The following is a 24,470-nucleotide window of genomic DNA, read 5'->3' as shown; positions in this document are numbered from 1 at the left end:
CTACTTCCACTGTAAACTGGCTCTAATAAAACAGATTCTGTCCTTGATAATGGGAACTGCAGATGCTGGAGAATCCACGGTAATAAAGTGTGAAGCTGGATGAACACAGCAGGCCAAGCAGCATCTCAGGAGCACAAAAGCTGACGTTTCGGGCCTAGACCCTTCATCAGAGAGGTTCTAGGCCCGAAACGTCAGCTTTTGTGCTCCTGAGATGCTGCTTGGCCTGCTGTGTTCATCCAGCTTCACACTTTATTAGATTCTGTCCTTGACTATTTTAGGAAATGTTTTCTATCCAGGACTGTAATATTCTCCCTGGTCCATACTGTTACCTCTCATCCTTGCTTCCCATCCTTATATTTATTGAACATCTTAGGTCCAGGAATGTTTATGGTCCAGTCCTGTCCCTTTTTTTGAGCCATCTCTTCATTATTGCTAAAACTTCAAATTCCAATGTGGCTACTTGGACTTTCATATATACAACAGATGAAACTAGTGAGACAAATATGCTGCTTAGGTAAGTGAATATCTTCAAGTTTGGTCATGCTTCCACAATCAAGTTTATGGATTGTGAATATACTTGGCACAGACAGGGGATCACCTGTACCTTAGAATCATCAGAGGTGGCTGGGTCCATCAAAATCCTTGAAACTATTGAATTAAAACTTAGATAGAAGATGGACATTTCTTCCAATTTATAAAACAATGGAAACATGGACTGGTATATTATTGTCCTTGTCTCATTAAAAATTTGTCACAGCAAACTACTATTATATGTTTGTCATTCAATCCAAGTAGCAAATAATTGTTGGTGTTAGTGGTTCCTAGTGAGTTCAGGAGGACAGAGAATTGGATGGGGAGACTTTGAAAATAAATGCTAATATAAGCCAATTTCTGTTAAACTTCAAAAAAGTATTATTTAAGAAAGTAGAAAGTTGTCTGTTATTCTTATTATGCATTTGTTGAATTCCTAAGTGTTGCAAAAAATTAACAATCTCCCATGATGGATGTTTAGAGTAGTGGGCTGCACTGATAATCCTTAAGTCTATGAATGTGTACAGCATGACTCTGAATACGACTTATGGCAGTTTGATCATTAAAGCAGTTAACCAAATCTGGAAATAAAAAATCATGAAGATGTCAGAGTGAAAACCAAACAGTTTCGCTTAGGGAAGAAACTTGCAGTCCAGTCTAAGCTAGAGGTGACTTCTGTTGTATGTCAGCGAGCTTACCCATGAACAAACCTCCTAAGTTGTGGAAAACTGCTTTAGCGTGGAAAGCCCATCACTATTGCCAAAGACAAAGATCATTAGCAATAAGTAAAAGAAAAAATCAACCTTTCCAACAACAAGGCAGCTCTGTTTCCTGAGAGGATACAATCTGTGAAGAAGTAAACACAGTTCATCTTCCAAGCATAACTTAAAGTTAGTGGCTTTTTTTAAGACTGGAATACATGGGGATAGAAGTTACAGTACTGTTATATAAAGCTCTGATTAGCCCCTGCTTAGACAATAAAGAAAAGAAAGTTATGGCACAGGAACAGGCCCTTCGGCCCACCAAGCCTATGCCAATCCAGATCCTCTGTCTAAACCTGTCATCTATTTTCCAAGGATCCGTATCCCTCTGCTCCCTGCCTGTTCATGTATCTGTCTAGATACATCTTAAATGATGCTATCACGTCTGCCTCTACTACCTCTGCTGGCAGCATGTTCCAGGCACCCACCACCCTCTGCGTTAGGAACTTTCCACGCATATCTCCCTTAACCTTTTCTCAGGAAAGATATATTTGGTTTCTGAAGTAATGCAGTGTAGATTCACCAATTATACCAGTATTTAATGGGGTTTAATTATAAGGACAATCTACATAACTCAGGTTTGTCTTCCTTTGATAATTGAACATTGATTGACTAATTCATTTATTGTTGTCACAGTTATTGAGATACAGTGAAAAGTGGTTGTTTTACATCCTGTATGAGCAGGTACAAAGTGCCTCAGGGCAGCAGAACAGAGTGCAGAATACAGTGTTACAGCTGCAGAGAAGGTGCAGAAAGAGAGATCATAATTAACATTTGAGAGGTTCATTCAAAAGTTTAATATCAGCAGGGAAGAATCTGTTCATACATGTATTCAAACTTTTACAGCTTCTGCCTGACAGAAGAGGGTGGAAGAGATTACAATTGGGACAGGAAGTGCTTTTGATTCTGTTATAGAGTGATAGAGTCATGGAGATGTACAGCATGGAAACAGACCCTTCAGTCTAACTTGTCCATACCGACCAGATATCCTAAAATAATCAAGTCTCATTTGACAGCATTTGGCCCATATCTCCTTCTACTCTTCCTATTTATATACCCATCCAGATGCCTCTGAAATGTTGTAATTGTACCAGCCTCCACCAGTTCCTCTGGCAGCTCATTCCATACATGCACTGCCAGCTGCATGAAAAAGTTGCCCCTTAGGCCCCTTTTAAATCTTTACCCTCTTACCTGAAGCCTATGTTCTCTAGTTTTGGACAGCCACACACCAGGGAAAAGACCTTGCCTATTTACTATATCCATGCCTCTCATGATTTCATAAACCTCACCGCTCAACCTCTGATGCCCCAGAGAAAATTGCCCCAGCCTATTCAGTCTCTCCCTATAGTTCAAGCCCTCCAAACATCCTTGTAAATATTTCCTGAACCCTCTCACGTTTAATAACATCCTTTCTATCACAAGGAGACCAGAATTGAATGTAGAATTGCTTTCTTGAGGTAATGGGAAGTATAGATGGTGCCAATAGAAGGAAGGCTGGTTTGCATGATGGACTGGGTTGTGTTCTCTGTAGCTTCTTATGGTATTGGGCAAAGTAGTTGCCATACAGGATAGGATAGATGGGATGCATTCTATGGTGCATCTATAAAAAGAAATGTTGACGGTGATATATTGAAGCATTTATCGTAATTGAAGGATTTTGCAGGGAACGATTATTTCCTCCAGTGAAACAATCCAGAAAAAGGAGCAGTAATATTCAAATTAGGTTCTATTCAGGAATAATATCAGGAAGAGTCCTTCATAGAAAAAGGTAATGGAAAGCTGGAGCATTTTTGACCAAAAATTTGCAAGACACGAATCAATTGTAACTGTGAAAACTGAGACTTTTTTTTTGTTAGGCAAATGGACTATTATTGATTTGGCACTAAGATGAATAACTGTAGTTAAATTGCAAAGCAGCATGACTGAATGAATGGTTGAAAAAGCTCAAGGGGCTTCATGGTTTACTTGTGTTCCTATGTTCCCATCATCAATTTTAGCATAATCCAATTGAGTGATGGAATATGTTTGAATGTTTTTCCCTGAGCTAATTCTGCACAGAATGTAGATAGGATCTGGGGCCTTATGTTCTGTTTAGGTTAGATATGCAAGTCTAACATAAATTTAGAACCCTTTGTCTGTAAACACTAATATTTAAACAATAACTAGCACATTTCTCATAGATATTCATAGTAAAATATTGTTTTGTAATAATAGACAGCATCTAATAGGTATATAAAATTGTTTATATTTAGGTGTGTAAATGTGTACTTATGCACTTATATGGATGTATAGATACTTATAATATTACCTGTTAATTAACACTGGATTCCAACGTTTACTTGTTCTATTTTGTGTTTTTGGAACAGATAATTTCTTCTACAAATACAAGTACATAGAAGTTGGTGCAGGAGTAAGTTGTATGGTCCTTTGTGGCTCGCCTGCATTCAACAAAATAATAATTGATCTGATTATGGCCTTAAATCCGTTTCCCTTGCCCCCCACCATTATTGTTGATTCCCTTGTGGATCAAAAATCTATCTAACTCAGCCGTCAATTTAATGACCCAAGCTTAATCAGTCTCCAGGGTAGAGAATTCCAACCATTATCAATCCTCTGAGAGACGGTCACTACTTAGTACATATAGTTAGCGCCTGTGGGCTTTAACAGTGGTGAGGCTGGATGGTCTCAATTTCTTTAATCTAAAAATATAATCAGCCTTTAAAGGAACACTGACTTTCATATATCTCTGATAAAGTAAGTAAAACCTTCAATTCAGCCACTAATTCCTTTCTCCATGAATCTTTATTGCAAGTGTATCTGCACCAAATGCCACTTCACTCATTAATTTTTCAGAGGCAGTCTGTATGCATCCAGAAGCAGTTATTTGAGTCAACATGCAAGTAAGCACTTTTCATTGGGTACGGTGCTAATCCAGAAGTGTCTGAGCTGAAAAATGTTTGTTCTAGCTGAGAACACAGGAGTGTAGCAACTGAACTATTTATCAGAAAACTGAAAAAGAAACTCCTTCATCAGAAAGACCAATAAGTAAAAATTCTCGTGTATCATCCATTGACCCAGAAATTTACACACATTGTCTGACATTTAACAGCTGTTTTAACTACATTCAGCTGCTGCACATTGCTTTCACAAGCCTATTAATTTGCCATTTATTTCTCTGCAGTCTGCTGAGAAATAAAACCATTTTTGGAAAATATGGGACCAAGTAACGAAGCTACGTGCTGAATTTCACAATTAATTGGTCAAAAGGTTTTCAGGGCATTGTAAGACAACTGTCTTTCTTTTATTCTGACCATGCTTAATACAGGCTTGACCATGTTGCCCACTGCATCAGCTATTTGTCAGCCTAAGATAACCAATACGACAAACCAATGGATCCACCAAACTGTTCAGCATCCCAAAAGTGAATAGGGCATGGTTAATTGATTCAGGGATTTCTTTCTTGTTTATCATGGCTGGAAAAAAATTGTACCAAAATCCCAAGACATAGTATGGGGTCCAGTATATGATGAAGGTGCTCACAAGGACAATAGTCATCTTTAAGGTTTTCATTCGCACTTTCGGAATGTAGTTCTTACTACATCTTGAATCTGCATCTTTAGAGAATACTGGGGAGAGAAAAAAATTACCATTATCATTGGTTATCGACACCTATTTGTTGGAAAAAGCATGTCTTAATTACAAGTTAATATTCTGAGTTTGTAAATGCCAACATCCATGCACAGAACAGTGTCATACACTTTCCAGCATGTCAAAGTCTTTCTGTCATGTTCCTTTGCAAGTAAACAATGTTTTATTTTTGGATGGCTTATGTAAACCAGTTGTTGAATGCCTTTTTTTCCTTCATTGATGCTAAAATGAATTTTCTTCTTTCCCTTTCTCTAAATGATTGCAGTATGCACTTTGGTATGGTCAAGCGTGTGATCATGTGTTTTATGAAATAAGCCCACACAGGCCAGTGTCCCATCACCAAGCTACTTTTTATTTATAAGTGGAAAATCCTTGATACTGATGCAGCCTCCTCAGAGCCAGCTCTCAAAGTAACAGAACCCCTGACACTCCTGTTTATTGTTTTCTCTTCACCGAACCATCCTTTAATTACATGTGTCCTGTACAAGGGCTGTGGCCAGCCAACTTGGAGCCAATCCCTAGTCTGTGGCCAGCCAACTTGGAGCCAATCCCTAGTCTGTGGAGACCTTCTGAATCTCCTTTTTTTTTAATTCATTGCCCATACTGTACAGTAGTAGTGTTTTTTTTCCCCCTCACATCATCAATGGCTGTGTGTGCGGTGACTCAGTAAAATAGATAACAACGTGTAAGAACTTTCATCCGTAAAACACCCATTTGGACAGTGAACCATTAACAAGCAAAGCCTGATAAGGGCAATGCTTACGTGGATAAAAAAAGTGATGAGAATGGTGGGGATGAATTCAAAAAAGAGTTGGAGGGGGTCATTCCTGTTTGTATCTGTCAGCCAGGTCTCTCTGATTAGACCAGATTAACAGCCCCAATAAGGAACTCACATTCTATGAGGTCAACTCTGGATGACCTTTATACAATTAGTACACTTTATACCAAGACCTCTCCAGTGCAAGGAATGCCAGAGCAGTCAAGCATCTGATCTTCACTTTTCACCTTGCTGTATTTGTAGAGGTGAGATTGAAATCCCAAAGGTTGAACAATAATGGCATAAATAAGCATCTTGTGGCAGAGTGAATTAAAACTCCGGTAGTATCAGAAACCCAAATTATTTTTTCTTTCCTCTTTAGCCTGGGCAGAGGTCAACTGTTGTAGTATTGGCTCTGCCTTCAGCTGAGATCATCATTTTAGATCAAATAGTTGCTAAATTTAGGAACAGTTAGGTAACTCCGAAGAAGAAAGAAAAATTCCAATGGATGGACCCACCATCATTACTGGGACCTTGATTTATCAAAATTTGTATAAATGACTTGAAAGAAGTGACTAAAAGTATGATACCAAATTTGCAGAAGACACAAACATAATTGGGAGAATAAGTTGTGAGGAAGAAATAAAGAGGCTACAAAAAGATATTGATAGATAAAATGAGTTAGTGAAGATCTGACAAATGGAGTATAATATCGGAAAATGTTAAATTGACCACTTTGGCAGGAAGAATAAAAGGGAATCATAATATCTAAATTGTGAGAGATTGCAGAGCTCTGAGATACAAAAAGATCTGGTGGTCCTAGCTCATGAACCTGAAAATGTTATTATGCACATACAGCAAATTATTCAGAACATTAATAAAATATTATCATTTATTGCCAATACAGAGCTGGTAGGTTATGCTTCAGAGGAATACTGAGACCACATTGAAAGTACTTTGCACAGTACTAGTCATCTTATCTAAGGAAGAATGTAAACTCAAAGGAAGCTGTTCAGGGATGGTTTATCAGATCCATATCTGAAATGCTGAGTTGTCTTTTGAGAAAAGGTTTGCAAGCTAGGCTTGTATCTGCTGGAGTTTAGAAGGGTAAGAGACGATTTCATTAAATCATACAACGTCATCAAGGGTCAAGGTGGGGTCGATGTAGAGAGGATTTTTCCTCCAATGGGAAAAGCTAAAATTAGGGGTCACTGTTTAAAAAAAGGGGTCACCCATACAAAACAGAGATGAGGCAATCATTTATCTCTCAGACAGTTGATATTCTTCGGAACTGACTTGAAATGGCAGTAGAAGCGGAGTCCTTGAATATTTTTGAGACAGAGTGGGGCAAAGACTTGAAAGGTTATCAGGGAGAGGCTGGAATTTAAATTTGAGGTGATAATCAGATCAGACATGACTTGTTAAAGGGTATGGCAGACTCAAGGGACTGAAGGGCCTACATCTACCTCTTGTTTATATGTTTATACACATGTTTGAGTTGCTCATTGTGGTCTTCAAACATTTTCTACCATTCATTTCAATCATGAAAACATCGCTGAACTAAGAAGTAGCTACAGCCCATCATACTAAGCTTGACCATCTGCAGGAGCAATGCATTTAGCGTCCCACTCCCCTGGCTTTTCCTATAGCCTTGCACTTATTTGCATTCTAAGTTCATTCCGTTCACATTATTTTATCGCCTTGCTCATACAAACCTATAATGTCAGCCTTGAAGATTTTAAACATACACAGACTTTTGATGGAGTGAATTCCAGTTTTAATCTATTCTTTGTGGGAGTAAGTGATTCTTAATCCCAAACCTGGCTGGTCTGGCTAAAATGATGCTTCCTTTTTGTGATTTGCCCCATTTTGGAAAGTAACTTACATTTATCTACATTTTCAGATCATCTTCTGGTGTTAAACTCTAATCATCAATAATGAAGGGATTACTTAAAGCTTTCCTGATCCTGATATTTTACAATTTTCCTCCAGGAACTGTACTTCCTTGCTGACCCCTAACAAAGGAACCTGGTCATTTTTACCCAGGTTCACTCACGTATATGAAAGTGATTGCAAGGATTATGTACATTTTTGGCTTTTACCAACATGAAAGCAGTTAAAGATAAATATTTACCATCTGCATTTACTGCCATCTTCCTTGTAATGGTGACTATTATGCTTGTGTAGCAAAATACCATGATTAGAAGCGGCAGAAGGAACAACCAGAGGAACGTGAAGAGAAAGTAAACTTTTTCCTGCCAAGACTCCTTGAAGCTGCCATGAGTCACACATTGAGTAAATGGAGCTGGTACAGCGATAGAGACAGAGTGAAAGAGGAATAGCTGCAATAAAAAAAGTAACCAATTACTCATTGCTATACTTGCACACAGAAAACTGGTGAAATAGATATAAGGTTGGTAATTCAAATAGTTGAATCATAACTTCTTGCATGGCAAAAGAAAGTCATTCAGAGACTGAGCTGGTTCTTTGAAAGAACTATCTGTATAATTCTGATTCCTTTCAAGTATGGATTTAATATTTTTTAGAGTTGGTATTAAATATGCATCAGAATGATGTTGCCAGACCTGCTGAATTTATCTTGCACTTTCTGTTTTAAATTTGCATATCCAGTGTCTACAGTATTTTGCTTTCATTGTATTTGACTTCCAGAAAAGTGTCCTATTGCACTGAAAATATTAACTCTGTTTCTGTCTTCACAGATGCTGCCAAACCTGCTGAGTATTTTCTAGCTCTTGCAGATTTTATTCAATCAGATTAGCCTGCAACACCACACTCCAAGCAGCACCACGGGCAGCAGTAGCCAGGACTGGGACTACAGGTAGAATCTAGATTAAAAGTCTCAGAGTCCAGGATCAGTTAGTTGTGGGGTGGGGGGCAGCCTCACAGCAAGGAGAGAAGGCTTTTGTGGCTTGGGGATTATGATGAAAAGACCAGTGGAGGTGGGAACATGCACAGGCAGCCAAACTTATGTGGATGTGTCCCTCCCATTCACATTCCAAGGATGAACAGGATGACTTTTTGGGTTTCCTTTCCACCCCTGAAATTTCCCACCAGCCTCAAAATTGGTTTGGTCAAGGGCCAACCATTTGTGGCCTCAAGTAGAGTGAGGGTGAGCAAGCTGCCCTTTGCCTCATCAACTGTCCTGCACATTTGTGAAGATGTGGCTGGGGTTGTTGGGAGGCCAAGCAACCAATGGACTGTAAAAAACCATAAGATGTAGGAGCAGAAGTAGACTATTCAGTCCATCGTGTCTGCTTCACAATTCAAAGAGATCAATATTGATTTAGCAATCCTCTGCTCCACTTTCTTGCCTTTTCCCCATAAACCATGATTCACTTACTGAATAAAAAATCTGTCTATCTCAGCCTTGACTATACCTAACAACCCAGCCTTAACACCTCTCTGATGAAGGGTCTAGGCCCGAAACGTCAGCTTTTGTGCGCCTGAGATGCTGCTTGGCCTGCTGTGTTCATCCAGCCTCACATTTTATTATCTAGCCTTAACAGCTGTCTGTTTTAAAGAATTCCACAGATTCATTGCCCTCTGAGAGAAGAAATCTGTCCCTAAATCAGTCTTAAGTGGGCAATCATTTACACTGAGGTAATGCCCTCTACTCCTAAACTATCCCAAAAGGGGAAAAAATTTCTCCACACCCACCTTGTCAAGACCCTTAAAAAGTCTATGTATTTCAATATTGTCTCCTTGCATTCTTATAAACTCCAGCAAGTACAAAGACTAACAAAACTTCATCAACATGTTGCTCCACATCAAAGATTTCTGTACACGTGTTTGGCCATAAAGTTACAAAGATATTCACATTACAGACAACGACAATTGGGCCCATTTGGTTTCTCCCCTGGTTCTCTAGAATAATCCAGTCAGTTCCATTCACCTGCTCTGTCCCAGTGGCCTTATAAGTTTATTTCAAGCACCCATCCAATTTCCTTTAAAATCATCATTCAATCTTCTCTGGTGTCCATTACTCTTGTGGGCCATGAGTTCCAGCTCATTACCACTCACTGAATTAAAATAAAGCTTCCTAGCCTTCCTCCTGCATCTGTTTCTCAGAATTCTCAATCTTGATTCCTGGTCTTTGTACAATCAAATCATTGTTTTGTCTAATCAGTTTATATCTGTGCACTTTTATCAAATCCCCTCAATCTCTTTTGATCCTAGATGATTAAACCCATCCTCTTCAAATTAAGTTTAAAGGTAAAATGCCCAATCTCTGTAACTATTTGTTATACCTCCTTTGCAGCATATCAAAGACCTTCATATCGCTCATGAAATGAGATGATCATACCGGAAACACCAGCATTCCTGCTCCTCTGATGCTGCCTGGCCTGCTGTGTTTATCCACCTCTACACCTTGTTATCTGACTCCAGCATTGGCAGTTCCTACTATCTCTCATACAAATCTTGAGTTGTGTTTTAACTAGAGCTTATCTTTTCCAGTCTCTTCTGCATCTTCCTCCCTGTACTTCCTTCAAAATACAACAGTTCCATTTAAATGGTCACTCATTCTAAAATATATCAACTTCCATCTCTCCAACACCAACTACATATTTCACCAACTTGTAATGTTACATTCACACAGCTATTTGTTACTCAAGTGAGAAATACATTTCATCCAGGTTGTAAAACATTTGCGACAATTTCTCTGGATTCTGTTAGCAGAGATTTGATGGGCTGTGATTTGCTTGATTTTTTTTTAATCCAGTCAAATCTTAAACAGTTTCCACTGAATATTTAAATGATTCATGCATCGTGTTGGACAGCAGCAAACGTGAAACGCTGACATTTTCGGCAGGTAATATAGATGGTCACAACACTTCGACTTCCCAGCTTCATCCACCATTTTAAAATTGGTGCATATTAAATGCACCCGAAGCTGATAAAGCAAAATCACGCAGCTAACGAAATCTTCTTAAAACCAGCAATGACCCAAGCAGAATGATCGGCTTTACTTAACTGGCTTCGTTTTTCAGAGTAAGGTTTGAAGTTGACGCTCCCGTATTTAAGCCCAGCGTTTGCAATTTCACCTTGGTTGGTTCTCCCAACAGGAACATTGCAACCATTGCACCAAAGCAGTATTATTAAAATGAGAGAGCGTGGTCACAAGCTAGAATGCAGCTTTGCCGTTGGTGAAGGATCTGCACAGATTCAAGTCCCACCCGCTCCAGGTGTGTGTAGTAACTCTGGACAGGTTGATTAAAAACAAAAATCTATTACACCAATCGTGGGTTTTAGAGAAATGATTTTGCTGTTACTTAAAACAAAACTAACACCCTAGCTCGTTCGAACTGCACTCCAACTACAGATTGAAACCGTCTTTGTTTCGATGCCCAGATTATACTATTATATGTATTACCTGAGGGGTAGCCAAAATGACACTCATGATCCAGGCCCAGATGAGCATGATTCGGTTCCTCTCGTTGGCTCTGCTAATGCCCAGAGGGTGCAGAATGGCACAGTAACGATCGAGACTGATTACGACAGTGATGAAGGCGCACGAGTACATGGAAAGGAGCTTGAGGAACATGAGGAGTTTGCAGGCGGGGTCCCCGGCGTACCATTGCACTGTGATGTTCCAGGCGGCGTCCAGGGGCATCACAATGAAGGTGACCAGCAGGTCAGCGCACGACAGGTTCACAATCAGTGTCCTGATGTGGGATCTGGCCGTCCCTCTCCTCCTCAGGGCGTCGCATAACACAGTCAAATTGAGGTAGGAGGAGATCAAGAAGATGGTCAGGGTGATGACGACTCTGACCTTGGAGGCTGTGGAGAAAGTGGGCAGCAGGAGCTCATCCTCGCCACCCTGGTCGCTGGCCGTGGTGCTGAAACTCCCGTCGCTGTCCAGGCTGCTGTTGACTGCGCTACTGTTGCAGAGAAGCAAGTCATTGCAGCAAAGTAGCCGGAGTTTCATTGCATTCGCCTCTGCCTTTGACTGGATAGAGTGTTGATTGAGGAGTTAAATCTGACCAAGTGTCCAGATCCGGGCCAGACGTCCGGGAAAGCTTTCACCTTCTGCATCTTCCTTACTCACGAATGTTAACTCCGAGGTAGGGTTTGGCAGCAGTTCAGTCACTTTCTCCCGCTGGTGGGAGGTGCCCTTTCCTCTGCCCTCCCCTCTCCCCGCGGAGCAATTGAGCAGGAGTTGTTACAGCAGAGGATGGTCTGTAATTCCCACATTCAGTCCCTTTGAGGTTACTGTACCAAAGCAAATTAAGCAATGGAATAAGATTTGGATTGGATACTTTTCGAAGTAGTCAAAATATATAAAATTAAATGATTTAATTTTTTATGCTTTAAATAATTAGTTAAACAAATCAACAAATCAGTAATTTTGTTTTGCTAATTTAACCCAAGACGGAATATTGCTTTAAACAAGTTTTGAACATGATGGATGTTGACACAATGTTATTCTGCATAACTTGATGATTCCTGAACTGTAATGAAAGCAAAGCCGGAAGGTAGAACAAGACCTTTGATACGCCCCTTCGTCACGCTGCTTACTGGCGCTGACTGATGAGGAACCTGAAGGTAGATCAGTTGGCGTTTTCTGATGAACAAGCAATTCCGCGTGAAGATAAAGTGTGCACAAGGGCGATTTTGTATATGTGATGTGAGACAATTGCAGCCTTGCAGCTAAATGCTGCAGCTGCAGTGGGTCGCTATTTTACCCCAGAATGCTATAACTAAGCTATCCCGATGTTATATATCCCAGCAGTGTTTTTTATAATTTAGATGCACGGATTATTTGGCTGAGATCCCTGATCACTGTTTCACAAGCAGGACCATTTTAAGATTCATCCTTACGTAAAATCCCTTTCCTTGGCAGGTTGAATTGCATTTTTCCCCTTTCTTGTATTCCGAAACTGCTACGTAGAGCAGTATGTTTGGTAAAGATCGATAATGAAAAATAAAGCATTTTTAGTCCCTTTTTTTACATTAAGAGGATTTCAGTCGCAGTCAATCATAGTTGCGAGTAAAATTAGATATCGAACTGGCGTAGGTAGTTGAAACACTAACACCTATCTTCACTGAAAACCGCGTGGAAACCTATGAACCTTTATATTGTACTGCTTTCCTTCCTTTATGTCACTTCATTCATTCCCCAAAGATTGACAGATTCTCTCGACATAAGCTTGTTTTGATTTCAGTCTATTGTCTGCAGCAAGACTGCAATAGAATTATTCTACAAAGTGCAGACACCCACACAGTGTGTTGTGTTAATCGTTAAAGATTGAGGTGCACAGTACTTCAATGGACTCATTTGATTCCGATCTTAGTCTCGATGGTTATTTTTATGTATATACAGTGAGTTTGGTCGCATAAATACGACGTGCAGAGCTTAAAAATTATTTTTTGATGAATACCACACTGCTTACTTCCAGCCAAAACAATGTTATTTATTACTTTCTTGTAGGATGTCATCATTGAGACATGGCAACACGGGCTGATAATGCAATCAAGCGCTGGCTATATCCGCAAAATGGCAAGTCAACTTTCCTCCATAATTTGAGCTAAGTTCAGTGGCATACTTACAGATCATTGGGGATTTTTTGCCGTTGCATTGATTTGTTCATTCATTGTTTCAGATATTGCCTCACTGGCTCCAAATAACAAAGCAAGAATTTGCACTCTTATGATACCTTCCTCGTTCACTGAATGTCATTTCAAGAGCATCTAAGTACATTTTGCAGTTGGTACTTACCCACTTATGACTTCTGAGATAAAATGACTTCACAGTCTGTTTTACTGATGTTTATTCAGAAGTAAATATTCATCAGCATATGTCCCCTGCTCTTAACCATTAGCCCATAAGAAATAGGAACAGGAATAGCCTGTCAGGACCAAAAATGCTCACAGTACTCCAGATGTGGTCTCACCTTGTACAGTTGCAATAAGTCTTCCCCACTCACAATTCCAACCCCCACCCCTTGAAATAAGGGCCAACATTCTATTTGGTTTCCTGATTGCCTGCTAGCTTTCTATGCTTCATGCGCAAGTACCCCATCAAATCCCTTTGTATTGTAGTTTTCTGCAGTTTTTCTTCATTCTTTTGTTCTCCCTTCCAAAATAAAAAACTTCACACATTTCCCACATTACAGTCCATTTGACAACTTATTGTCCACTTCCTTAACTGGTCAATATCTTTTGGTAAACTGCTTGTACCCCTTGAACAAATCTTCTTCAAGTAGCACGAGAAGATATCTCTGTCTGTAAAAGCCTTTCAGACAATTTAGCACTTTAAAAGTGCAGCATTCTGTGGTGAAGTGACCACTGGTTCAAAACCATAAATTCCAAATTGACCCCCAGCCAGAGAAATCAGGCCTGACAGAAAATTGGCCACACTAAATTAAGCAGCATCCAAAATGTGTTGGTTACAGGGAACAGAGAAAACCAAGGTCACAAAGGCTCAGGGGGAACAAGTTACAGCCAGCCCAAGAGTTATGGCCTGAAGAAGTTTCAGTCAGACTTGCAAGCATCTTGACTTCCACCCAGTGCACTTTACACCTCCCGAGCATGGCAACAGTGAAGGGCGTTGCTGCAACACCGTTGGATTCTCAGAGCACAGCTCTTGACCCCAATGGCCAAAGGTCACAGAACATTTGGGAAGGTCTGGTAAGGGGGATTAAAGCGCCTGGAAGCCACCCCCACAGTGAAGGCCCTCATCCAAATCTTACAGTGAAGATTCACAGCCAAGACTTGCAGCAAGGCTTGTGGCAGAAGACCATGTGAGGCAACCCAAGAAAATCCAACCTGACCTGTGGGACCCACTGTCATGGAAGAAAGGCAGCCCTGTTTCAGAGAAGAGAGGAAGGGGATTCTAATAGCTCAGCTCAAATATATGGATCATTGCAAGTAATATGCTTTCTCAGACAGATAGAGATATAGAGTAAACATTGTGGGAATTCGGGAAATGCTCATATGGTGTTCAAAATAAGGAATATTTTGTTAATTAAATTGGGCTGCATTGCAAACCAAATTCTGTCCACCTTTGCCCACCTCACCAACAAGAGTACTTGGCTAAGGTATTTATAATATATAAGCTGGTAGAAGTGTCGAAAGTACGGACAACAGGTCCCTCAGCATGGCAATGTAGATTCCTCACTCAAGAGATCTGTCATTCTGATCTGTCCTTATCAAGAACTATTAGATATCTTGGACCATATGAATAGTTCAAACAGATTTTAAAACAAAGTATGGCTTTATGGTAATTTTTCCAAATGCAATCCTCAACATTACATACAAATAGTGAGATTGGTGAGCACTTTTATAAAGGTAGAAATGTATTTTGACTAAGAGCGGCTCAAGATACCAAAGTTGGACAATGTAGAACAAATCACTAATGTGCAAAAATGTACGCATCCTAAAATATTACTTCTAATCATGAGCCACATAAAACAATATTCAAGGAAACATATGATATGATGAAACTGAAGAAAAAAGATAATGCTAACATATTTTTGGTTCAGTCATGCTTTGTAATAATCAAAGCTGTTGTATTTGATAGTCTGTTGCCTTGTTTTGGAACTAGTGACAAAAAGAACTGCAAATTAGGTGTTTATCTTTATTCCGATGTATTGCTATATTTAAAACATCTTAACAAGCACGTCACGCTGCTCCAAAGCAATGCCATTTCAACTTTGAATAACTCAGTTTTAATTAATCATCACTAAGCAGTAAGCCTTCAGTTGAATTTACAAGTTCCATAGAGTGATAATGATATACACTGTGGTATAAAATTAGTACCTTAGATCCAAATGTTCACCTTGTTAAAAAGATGTTGTTTTCCTGAACATGCAGAAGTGGTGTCATTGACAACTTTTTTACCAGTCATCATGCTTGAATGAATACGGTTCCAACAACTTGCAAGAAGCTTGACTCCATCCACAACAAAACAGCCTGTTCAATTAGCAGTAAATCCTCAAACATTCATTTCTGAACCACTGAAGCACAGCAGCAGCATCCATGTATACCATCTACAAGCAGAAATTCAGAACGCTTCTTAGACAACAGCTTTCAAAACTACAACAATTACCGTTTAGAAACTCAAAAACCAGAGCTTCATGGGAACACCACCTCCTGCAAGTTCCCCTGCAGGCTGCTCAACATCCTGTGTTGGAAATATATCACTGTTCTTTCGATGTTGCTGGGTCAAAATCCTGGAATTCCTTCCCTTACAGGGTTGTGGGTCGGTCTACACCATATGGGCTGCAGTGGTTCAAAAGAGAACTCAGTACCACCTTCTCAAGTCCAATGAGGGATTGACAATAAATGCTAGCCCAGCAAGTGAAGCCCATGTCCCCTGAATGAATCTGAATTTATAGTTATTTGGAAAATACCAGTTATTTGCTTGGTCTCATCACAATTGGATGAGCATTAGCATTCCTTCAACAATTAAAAACTTTATTTAAAAATCCACTAAAATTTGGAATGCAATGGAATTACAGAGAAAGCAAACTACGCTCAAGTTTACTTTATTTCTTTGTGCGTCCTAATGTGATCAAAAGTTACTAAAGTTATAATCACCAAAATAAAATAGAGGGACAACAAAATAGTAAATATACTTAACAGGATGTTATTTCAAACACAGGCTTAGAAAACAGAAGTAGGCTAGTGGGAAAATTGTACCTTTGAAATGACTATCTAATTAAAGCACTCCAATGTACTTACTTTCAACTTGGCTATGAAATGTTTGTAATTTACTGCAACTTCAGCTTGCTGCAATGCAGTTTCAAGTTTACCCCAAAATAAAGTAAGCAGTGACACCCCAGAACGCAATTCCCACAATGTCAATTTTTGCTGTTGTTAATTTTATTGAGAATTCTGGATCTAAATGTTGATTTGACTCTGGAGGGCAATGATGCAAGATCCCCTCCAAAATCTGTGCATAACATAGTGTGGTGTATAATTGAAACAGTGATATTTTAAACAGGTTAACAGGGAATAAAACAGAAAATTGTGATCTGAAAGCAGTACATTAAGGAAAATCTGTAATGTAAAAAACAGTGTATAAAGTCTGTAGTCTTTTAAAAAATTCAAAATGGCTTTAAAGAATTTGAATCAGTTTTGCAGAATTCTGTTGTAATTTTCTTAATTAGTAAGAAAGTTTTGTAGTTTATTATTTTAAGTATTTTGATAGAGTTACAGTTAAGCCAATTATTTTCTTTCATTTGGTCTGTATTTAACGATAGTTTATGAATAAAGTGTGCTTTGCTTCAAGCCTGGTAGTTTGACCAATTGAATTGCATCTGGAACAGAACGCCTGGCACTTTCCCTTAAAATAAGAAAAGGTTAGGATCTAGGCTATTTTCTTGACATGTTTTGAGGGTGTTTCATCTGGTCCAAAACAGCAACCACTTCAATTACTGCTTGTTGAAACAACTATTTATGTTGCTTTCCATGTGTCAGGTTATTTGTTTTTTAGACATACAAAGTCATTCAAGACACTAGTTTTAGAATAGTCCTTTCTAATCTCAGTCCACAATTTTCTAAAGCAAACAAAAGGACATGGTCTCTACAAGATAAACTAGCATGAAATATAACACCACCACGTAAAAGTGTTTAGAAAAAAGTAAAGTAAATGTTAACCACCCAAAGGAAAAACAAGAATACAATTATAAAATTTTAACAGGCATAGATAGTGTTGATAGTCAAAATCTTTTTTCCCCACTGTTGAAACGTCTAATACTGGAAGGCATGCATTTAAAGTAAGGAGGAAAGTTCATTAGAAATGTGAGAGGCAAGTTTTTTTAACACAGAGTAGTGGGTGTCTGGAACGTGCTGTCATGGGTAGTGCTGGAGGTAGATGCAATAGGGGCGTTTAAGGGGCTTTTAAACAAATACATGAATAAGCAAGGAATGGAGGAATATGGTCCATGGGCAAGCAGAAGGGGTTAGTTTAATTTGGTGTCATGTTTGGAAGGACATTGTGAGCCAAAGGGCCCATTCCTGAGCTGTACTGTTTTATAAGTAAAACTTGCAAATAATGCATTGCAGTCCAACTTTATTGTCTCCCTCAGAAAAGTGTTCCAGTGTGACTAGGATGTTCATTTATAAGTATTACTATTCTTTTGAGAGTTATTGGAGGAACTATCATGGAAAATGAGGAAGAGACAAAGGTAGGCTATAAGGTAAGCTGCAAAGATAGTGGATACAGTGGATATGATTTCACAATGCTCTTTAGCATCCAGAACGGCCCTGTCAGATTCATATTTAACAAATGTTAGACCATTTTTTAAGAAAGAAGGAAGAAAGAAAGAAAAGACATAGGAAATAATGAACTACAGACTAGTCAGCGGAACATCAGACATTTGGGAAATATTGAATTTTCGTCATTGGTTATGATAGAAAGGTGTTTGGTCTCATAGTTAGTTAAGAGATATGGGGTCAGACAAGGAGGTAAAATTATATTAAATGATCAAAAATGACTGTACAGGCCAAGCATTTGTCTGATCAAATTTCATCTATTCTTGCGTGTCCTTAAATTTACTTCTACATTTCTGCATTTCTTAAGCTTGTTACCAGATTGATAAAAGGTTCATCTGGTTCCTGCCTCAGCTCTTGAAATTCATCCTGGCAGATTTTAACAATTTGACATTGGCTGGAGATCTGTGTTAAATGTACGAAAAACAGTTGCACTTTGCTGTTGTATTCACTCAGCTACTCAATAAATTTAGCCCTTTCTCCCCTATTCCTCAAAGGATGTTGCTGACCTTGTTATCTCCATTAGGGCAATTCAGAAAGCTTTTGAACACCAGCCTGAACTTTGTTTTAACTTCTCAGATGCATCTACAACATCATATGCCTCCAAATCCATTAATGGGCCAAAACTGTGTTTTTATTCCTGTGATGGTCATTTTTTTTAGCAAAATATACTCTGCTTTTCCATCTCCTTGGCACTCATTCAGATTAGTTGTTCAACATACTATTTTGCTTTGTTTTTCATGGAATGAGTGTGTTACTGGGCAAGACCCACATTTTTGTTGTCCGTTCCCATTTGCAGAATGTCCCAGGGGAAAGTAAAAGTTAGCCACATTGCTGTGGGTTTGGAGTCACAAATAGCCAATTTAGGTAAGGACTACTGATGTTGTCAGTGAAGCAAACGAGTTTTTAAAATAATGATAATTTTATGGTCACCATTACTGATTAGCTATCACACCATTGTCACACCACTGCTGGAATACTGTGAAAAGTTCTGCATCCCTTATCTAAGGAAAGATATGTTGACATTGGAAGGCTTACTAGGTTGATACGAAGTACAAAGCGGCTGTCTAATGAGGAGAAGTTGAGTAGATTGGGCCTGTACTCAGAATGATAGAGATGTACAGCATGGAAATCAGTCCAACTCATCTTTGCTGACTAGATATCTTAAATTAATCTAGTCCCATTCAGCATTTGGCCTATATCCCTTTAAACCCTTCCTATTCATGCACACTCCAGGTCCCTTTTAAATGTTATATTTATGTGAAACCTCCTTCACCACCTCCTCTGTCTGCTCGGTCCATACATGCATCATTCACTCTCTGTGTGAAAAAGTTGTCTCTCAGGTCCCTTTCAAATCTTTCCCCTCTCACCTTAAATCTATGCCCCCTAGTTTTGGGCTCCCCAATCCTGGGAGAAAGACCTGGCTATTCAACCCCTCCATGCCCCTCATGATTTTATAAACATCTCTACAGTCACCCCTCAGCTGCAGGGAAAAAAAGACCCAGCCTCTTCAACTTCTCCCTATAGCTCAAACCCTCCAAGCCTGGCAACATCCTCATAAATCTTTTCTGAATGCTTTCATATTTAACAACATGATTCTCATAACAGGGAGACCAGAATTAAATGCAGTGTTCCAAAAGTGGCCTAACCAATGTCCTGTACTGCTGGAACATGACCTCCCAACTTCTTGTGCTCAATACACTGACCAATGAATGCAAGCTTGCCACCTTTTCACCACCCTGACTACCTGCGACTCTACTTTCAAGGGACGATGCAACTGCACCACAAGGTCTCTTTGCTCAGAAACATCCCTCAGGACCATATCATTAACTATTCTGATTGGCCTCACCAAAATGCAACACATCACATTTGTCTGAATTAAACTCGATCTGTCACTCCTCAGCCCATCGACCCATCTGATCAAAGTTCTGAGTTAACTTTCTTCACTGTCTGTTACATGACCACTTTTGGTGTCATCTGCAAACTTACTAACCATGTCTCCTACATTAATACCCAAATCATTTATATACATGATGAAAAGTAGTGGATGCAGCATTGATCTTTGCAGCACACCACTGGTCAAAGGCTTCCAGTCCAAAAAACAACTCCCCAACACCCCTCTCTGTCTCCTATCTTCAAGCAAATGTTGTATCCAATTGGCTAGCTCCTCCTTGGATTCAATGTGATCCAACCTTAATAACCAGCCTACCATGCAGAATTTTGTCAAATGCCTTGCTGAGGTGCAAATGGACAATGTTTTAGAACATAGAACATAGAACAGTACAGCACAGAACAGGCCCTTCAGCCCACAATGTTGTGCCGACCATTGATCCTCATGTATGCACCCTCAAATTTCTGTGACCATATACATGTCCAGCAGTCTCTTAAATGACCCCAATGACCTTGCTTCCACAACTGCTGCTGGCAACGCATTCCATGCTCTCACAACTCTCTGCGTAAAGAACCTGCCTCTGACATCCCCTCTATACTTTCCACCAACCAGCTTAAAACTATGATCCCTCGTGCTAGCCATTTCTGCCCTGGGAAATAGTCTCTGGCTATCAACTCTATCTATGCCTCTCATTATCTTGTATACCTCAATTAGGTCCCCTCTCCTCCTCCTTTTCTCCAATGAAAAGAGACCGAGCTCAGTCAACCTCTCTTCATAAGATAAGCCCTCCAGTCCAGGCAGCATCCTGGTAAACCTCCTCTGAACCCTCTCCAAAGCATCCACATCTTTCCTATAATAGGGTGCCCAGAACTGGACGCAGTATTCCAAGTGCGGTCTAACCAAAGTTTTATAGAGCTGCAACAAGATCTCACGACTCTTAAACTCAATCCCCCTGTTAATGAAAGCCAAAACACCATATGCTTTCTTAACAACCCTGTCCACTTGGGTGGCCATTTTAAGGGATCTATGTATCTGCACACCAAGATCCCTCTGTTCCTCCACGCTGCCAAGAATCCTATCCTTAATCCTGTACTCAGCTTTCAAATTCGACCTTCCAAAATGCATCACCTCGCATTTATCCAGGTTGAACTCCAACTGCCACCTCTCAGCCCATCTCTGCATCCTGTCAATGTCCCGCTGCAGCCTACAACAGCCCTCTACACTGTCAACGACACCTCCGACCTTTGTGTCGTCTGCAAACTTGCTGACCCATCCTTCAATTCCCTTGTCTAAGTCATTAATAAAAATTACAAACAGTAGAGGCCCAAGGACAGAGCCCTGTGGAACCCCACTCACCACTGACTTCCAGGCAGAATATTTTCCTTCTACTACCACTCGCTGTCTTCTGTTGGCCAGCCAATTCTGTATCCAAGCAGCTAAGTTCCCCTGTATCCCATTCTTCCTGACCTTCTGAATGAGCCTACCATGGGGAACCTTATCAAATGCCTTACTGAAGTCCATATACACCACATCCACAGCTCGACCCTCATCAACTTTTCTAGTCACATCCTCAAAAAACTCGATAAGGTTTGTAAGGCATGACCTACCCCTCACAAAGCCGTGTTGACTGTATTTGATCAAGCCATGCTCTTCCAGATGGTCATAAATCTTATCCCTCAGAATCCTTTCTAACACCTTGCAGACGACAGACGTGAGACTTACCGGTCTATAATTGCCGGGGATTTCCCTATTTCCTTTCTTGAAGAGAGGAATTACATTTGCCTCTCTCCAGTCCTCAGGTACGACTCCAGTGGAGAGCGAGGATGCAAAGATCTTCGCAAGTGGCGAAGCAATTGCATTTCTCGCTTCCCAAAGCAGCCGAGGACAAATCTGATCCGGGCCTGGCGACTTGTCAATCTTAATGTTTGACAAAATTTTCAGCACATCAGCTTCGTCTATCTCTATCCATTCCAGCATGCACACCTGCTCTTCAAAGGTTTCATTCACTACAAAGTTCGTTTCTTTCGTAAAGACAGAAGCAAAAAACTCATTTAGGGCTTCCCCTACCTCCTCAGGCTCCACACACAAGTTCCCTATGCTATCCCTGATCGGCCCTACTCTTTCTTTGACCATTCTCTTATTCCTCACGTAAGTGTAAAATGCCTTTGTGTTTTCCCGGATTCCTTCTGCCAAGCCTTTCTCGTGCCCCCTCCTGGCTCTCCTCAGACCATTTTTGAGCTCCTTCCTTGCCTGCATGTAATCCTCTCTAGCTGAACTTGACCCTAGCTTCCTCCACCTTATGTAAGCTACCTTCTTCCTTTTCACTAGAAGCTCCACCGCTCTCGTCATCCAAGGTTCCTTAATCTTACCCCTTCTTGCCTGTCTCAGAGGGACATATTTACTCATCACTCCCAACAACTGTTCCTTAAACCGTCTCCACATGTCTATAGTTCCCTTACCATGGAACAACTGCTCCCAGTCCATGCTTCCTAACTCATGTCTAATTGCATCATAGTTTCCTCTTCCCCAATTAAATATCCTCCCATTCTGCCTAATCCTCTCCTACTCCATAGCTATGTAGAATGTGAGGCAGTTATGGTCACTATCACCAAAATGCTCTCCCACCACAAGATCTGATACCTACCCCGGCTCGTTTCCGAGCACCAAGTCTAGAATGGCCTCTCCCCTCGTCGGCCTGTCAACGTACTGCGTTAGGAAACCCTCCTGAACACACCTTACAAAAACAGCTCCATTCAAATCTTCTGCTCAAAGGAGGTTCCAATCAATATTAGGAAAGTTAAAGTCACCCATTACAACAACCCTACTGCGTGCACACTTTTCCAAAATCTGTCGACCTATGCTTTCTTCAATCTCCCTGCTGCTATTGGGGGGCCTGTAGTAAACCCCTAACGAGGTGACTACTCCCTTGCTGTTCCTAATTTCCACCCATACTGACTCAGTAGGCAGATCTTCCTCGACAAAGGAAGCTTCTGTAGCTGTGATACCCTCTCTGATTAGTAGTGCTACACCCCCTCCTCTTTTTCCCCCCTCCCTATTCTTTTTAAATGTTCTAAACCCTGGAACATCCAGCAACCATTCCTGCCCATGAGAAACCCATGTCTCTGTTATGGCCACAACATCATAGCACCAGGTACTGATCCATGCTCTAAGTTCATCACTTTTCTGCCCTGCTTTCATCAATCTTGTCACTTTTTCAAAAAACATATTAAGTTAGTGAGACATAATTTCCCACACACAATTTCCCACACACAAAGCCACCCCGACTATCCATAATCAGCCCTTACCTTTCCAAATGCATGTAAATCCTGTACCTCAGAATCCCCTCCAACAACTTGCCCACCATTGATATCAGACTCACCCGTCTATAGTTCTCTGGCTTTTCTTTACCACCTTTCTTAAATAATGGCACCACATTAGCCAATCTTCCAGAACATCACCCATTGTTATATCTCAACCAGGTGTTTCCCACAATATTCTGGGATACATCTGATCAGGTCCTGGGACTTATCCACCTATATGAATGTTAAGATTTCTAGTATCTCCTCTTCTGTAATTTGGGCACTTCTCAAGATATTACTATTTATAAAGCTGCCTCATGTCCCTATTTTCTCTCCTGATTTCTCCCTTAAATATATTCCTACTGTTCTTATACACCTCTTGGGAATCATTCAATCCTGGGTGTCTATACCTGCCATATGCCTCCATCTTTTTCTTGATCAGAGCCTCAATTTCTCCAGTCATCCAGCATTTCCTGCACCCACCAGCCTTGGAATATAGAAGAATGAAAGCCAACCTTATTGAGACAGACAAAAACTCTTAGAGGATTTCACAGTGTTGCCTGCAAAATCTTCTATACATACGCATCAACTAATTCATCCCTGATAAAATGCATTTACCTAGGTGCTCTTACTAGATAAGACAAACAAAAGAGTATAGTTCTAACTTAATTTTAGTAAATTACTTGCAAGTTAAAGAACTCTTACACAAATTAAAGTTAACTTTCCCAAACTGGGCCAACTGTTGGAGAGTTATGATATTGCCAATTATGTTTCAACAAAATTGACCTGCTGCTGATGGTACTGCAATAACATGGATACCTGTTAGAATTATTTAAAATCCATCACATTTAGTTTTCTCATGTAGTCAAAATAACCAGGCTTTTACTAGCAGATCCTTCTACCAATATTATATCTTTTGAATCCTACAAGTTAAAAATAATGAGTTCAACTCAAATTCTGGAACTTCATCCAGTGTTGTTCCTTCAAATTTCCATGTGGTGAATAGATTAATACTTTTTTTTGTTGCTTGGCATGACTGTAGCGCAGCAGTGATGTGGTCACCTCAATATTTCCTGAATCTTTACGGAAAATGTAATGATACAACATATGATACTGCCGCTGTTATTATTCAGACATTGAAGATAACGGGAAGAACTAATTCAAAACTAAACACTTCCTCAAGCAATTTGGAAATGTGCAGAAGTTAGAGATTTTTAATTTTTTTTCAAAAATCTAGAGACAAAATGAAAAGAAGCATTTGACAGAGGTAGTTGTAATAATTTGGACTGTATGATCTCAAAGTGAAAGAATCAGATTCCATAGCATCACATCTTCCGATTGGACAC

General features: G+C 40.0%; 1 protein-coding gene across 1 annotated transcript; it reads right to left on the bottom strand.

The window, feature by feature from the left end:
- Window positions 1-226: 226 nt before the first annotated feature.
- On the bottom strand, window positions 227-11,801 carry LOC125451345 (gonadotropin-releasing hormone II receptor-like). The gene is made up of 3 exons (XM_048528373.2): window positions 11,090-11,801; window positions 7,832-8,039; window positions 227-4,918 (listed from the first exon to the last, which is right to left on the bottom strand). The coding sequence occupies exons 1-3, from the start codon at window positions 11,642-11,644 to the stop codon at window positions 4,641-4,643; spliced, it is 1,041 nt and encodes a 346-aa protein (XP_048384330.1). The 5' UTR covers window positions 11,645-11,801; the 3' UTR covers window positions 227-4,640.
- Window positions 11,802-24,470: the final 12,669 nt, after the last annotated feature.

Source organism: Stegostoma tigrinum, chromosome 3 (genome assembly GCF_030684315.1).
Source record: "Stegostoma tigrinum isolate sSteTig4 chromosome 3, sSteTig4.hap1, whole genome shotgun sequence".
Taxonomy (NCBI): Eukaryota; Metazoa; Chordata; class Chondrichthyes; order Orectolobiformes; family Stegostomatidae; genus Stegostoma; species Stegostoma tigrinum.
The sequence above is the reverse complement of the archived record's forward strand: the minus strand, read 5'-3'. Positions and strand labels throughout refer to the sequence as shown.

Coding starts and splice junctions, on each gene's coding strand:
- LOC125451345 (XM_048528373.2), bottom strand. CDS start 11,644: ATGAAACTCCGGCTACTTTGCTGCAATGACTTGCTTCTCTGCAACAGT. Junction 8,040..11,089: donor TCATTTTGGCTACCCCTCAG/GTAATACATATA, acceptor TTTTTATTGCAG/CTATTCCTCTTTCACTCTGT. Junction 4,919..7,831: donor GATGGCAGTAAATGCAGATG/GTAAATATTTAT, acceptor TTCTCTCCCCAG/TATTCTCTAAAGATGCAGAT.